General features: G+C 52.6%; 1 protein-coding gene across 1 annotated transcript in view; it reads left to right on the forward strand.

The window, feature by feature from the left end:
• LOC113810603 (uncharacterized) overlaps nucleotides 1-2,500 on the forward strand; it is a gene marked incomplete in the record, with an annotated part of 326,521 nt that overhangs the window by 323,475 nt on the left and 546 nt on the right. Inside the window, 1 exon segment of the mRNA XM_070143907.1 lies at nucleotides 27-2,500. This exon segment is cut by the window's right edge and continues 546 nt beyond it. Coding sequence (XP_070000008.1) covers nucleotides 27-1,917 — 1,891 coding nt within the window.

The raw sequence follows: 2,500 nt of genomic DNA on the forward strand, positions 1-2,500 counted from the left end.
GAGAATCCAGATGCCTGAAGCACATTCATCTCGAAGTCCCGGGAGAGGCTCTTCGACGCGAAGCTCGGCATCTCGAGGTCGCGCGAGAGACTCATGGGCCTGCGCTCTTTCTCGCAGTCGGTGGAGGCTCTGACAGCCCTCTCCCGACTCAACCAGGGAAACTCGAGGTACCAAAGTTGCAACAACATCTTCCTCCCCATGCTGGCGCCCAGCGAGAAGGAGGATGATGTGCCCTGCAGAATGTACAAAAGCCTGGCCGCCATCGATCAGATTGACGGCATCGAATGCACACACAAACTTGGTTATTTTGAGTCTAGATTTTGTAAGGATGACGAGGACTACAACGACCATGTGACGCGACACAATACCAACATGAACAGCGTTTTCATGCCGCAGGACTCCACGAAATCTGCCAGCGACATTGCTTCTGAGGCACGGCTTCGAGGCGGCGGGCGAGGTGGTCGAGGCGCCGACGTGTGTGATAAGCGGTGCACTCGACACAGCCACAGGCAGCCAGAGGCGCAGCACACACAGAAAATTCCCAAAGTAAACAGAGCAGAGCGCATGAAGAGAGAAGCTCAGAGACGACGCAAGGAGAGGAAAGAAAGAGAGAAGGAAGAAAAAGAGAAGGAGAAGAACAAGCATATTGTAAGCGATCCCGAAGTTGTAGCTCGTACAAGTAACAAAATTTCACACGATAAATTATCTGAAGGGGCATCCTCACCTGTTGGACGACGAGGCTCAGTGTCACATGTAGAACAGCGACTAGCAGAACGCCACGAAAGACAGCAGGAAAGACTAGAAAAGCAAGAAAGAGAAGAGAGGCGATGCAGCATCAGTGGCAGAAGACGAGGGTCCGTCGACTGCGATAGAAGTACAGTCACCGAAAAAATGAGAACCCACAAGACTAGCAGCGGCCTTGGCGTGTCCCACGAGCGCCCGCGCAGCACCACGCCCACTCGGCGACAAAAAGGAAAGAAGGGATCCAACGAAGGCAGCGACGTGTCCCAGGCCTCCTCCATGGAGAGCGTGGACGGCAACCTGGACAGCCCGAGATCGCCCACCAGACCGAAGCGCCCGACTTCCTTGAACCTTCCCGAAATCAAGATCCTCGCGAAGCCAAGTCCCAAGAGCGAGGATGAAAATGACAACATCGTAAAGCAGGAGTCTCAGGGCGACCACGATGAGGCCTACGTGTCACTCGAGGAGCCAAGCCTGTACATCAGAAGTCGCAGTCTGGAGGACAATGAAACCAACGAATCCGACAGAACACTCGTGGAAAACAAACAAGAAACTCGTACACAGGAAGCTCTAGAAACAATTCAAAATTTAGTAATAAAAGAAGTTTCTGAATTAGATGTTTATCCCGAGAAAAGTGACAGCACGGAAACAAACGAGACGGAAAAAGACCAGAGTTTGCAGGTGACGTCAGAGCGAGGTCTAGCCAACTCTGGGGAATTGACTGTAATTCGGGAAGAGGACGACGGCTCCCATAATAAATCGGCGAGATCGTACTTGAGATCGGTATCAAACAGCAGCGATTTCGGCAGCATGGTAAGCGAGGGCAGCGAGGGCTCAGTAGACCGGGAAGACGGCCCCCTGCGCAGCCCTGGCGCGGAGGGTGAGTTCCACTCTGAGTGGCGGGGACGCCTCAGGTCCATGAGCATTCAGCCCAACTGCGCCGCGCCGAACAAGAGTCGAGGGAGAGCCAGGTCCAACTCCATCCACCTGGAGCCCAACGTTAACAACCGCGCTAGACCTTGGGGTGAGCTCTGCAATGGCGCAGTAGCCCGTGCTATGGAGAAGTTCAACATCAAGGAGGATGCTATGACCTCTGCAGGAAGAACCATACAGCAACGTCGATTGTCAACCCCAGTCATGTCCCCGACGGAGGAAGAATCGGCGTTCCTGCCGTGAAGGTTATAAGCGTTCCGCTTCCCACCCACCAAGCAGATGAAACTGCGACCCTTTGCTAAAGGTTTATTTCCAATCTAATCATGATTTGGCATTAACCAATGCAACTCTGAGGAGTTAAACACAGAGTTCCAGGATGTTCACCAAAGTTTAAGATCTCCATTGAAGTGTGTTCTTCGTTTGTCATCGGGGTCATTTTGCTAGTCATAAGATTGCCATCACTCACCGCGGCGCCTCTGACCGGGCGCCGCAACCCTGCGGCTGCATGCACGGCCGCCAGCTACGATTTCCTCCGACAACCAAAAGGAACATCCAGTACTTCAAAGTGCAGGAGGGACTTGTGCTCCCGCTGTGTGAAGCAGTTAAAAAACCTGCCGTAATGTGCCGGCGATACAGCAAGTAACCGAATGAGGCTTATATTGCTTTAATTACAATATCTTCTGTGTTTGTGTTTTCCACGCTGGTCGTTTGGACGCGGCCGACTCGGTGCTTGTCATAGAAACGGGTAATTGTCATTTTCCTTACAGGTGCTACGCCCAAAATGCCTGACGCTTGTCATAAGACCTGGTTCTTCTAAGTCCATAAG

Source organism: Penaeus vannamei, chromosome 31 (genome assembly GCF_042767895.1).
Source record: "Penaeus vannamei isolate JL-2024 chromosome 31, ASM4276789v1, whole genome shotgun sequence".
Taxonomy (NCBI): Eukaryota; Metazoa; Arthropoda; class Malacostraca; order Decapoda; family Penaeidae; genus Penaeus; species Penaeus vannamei.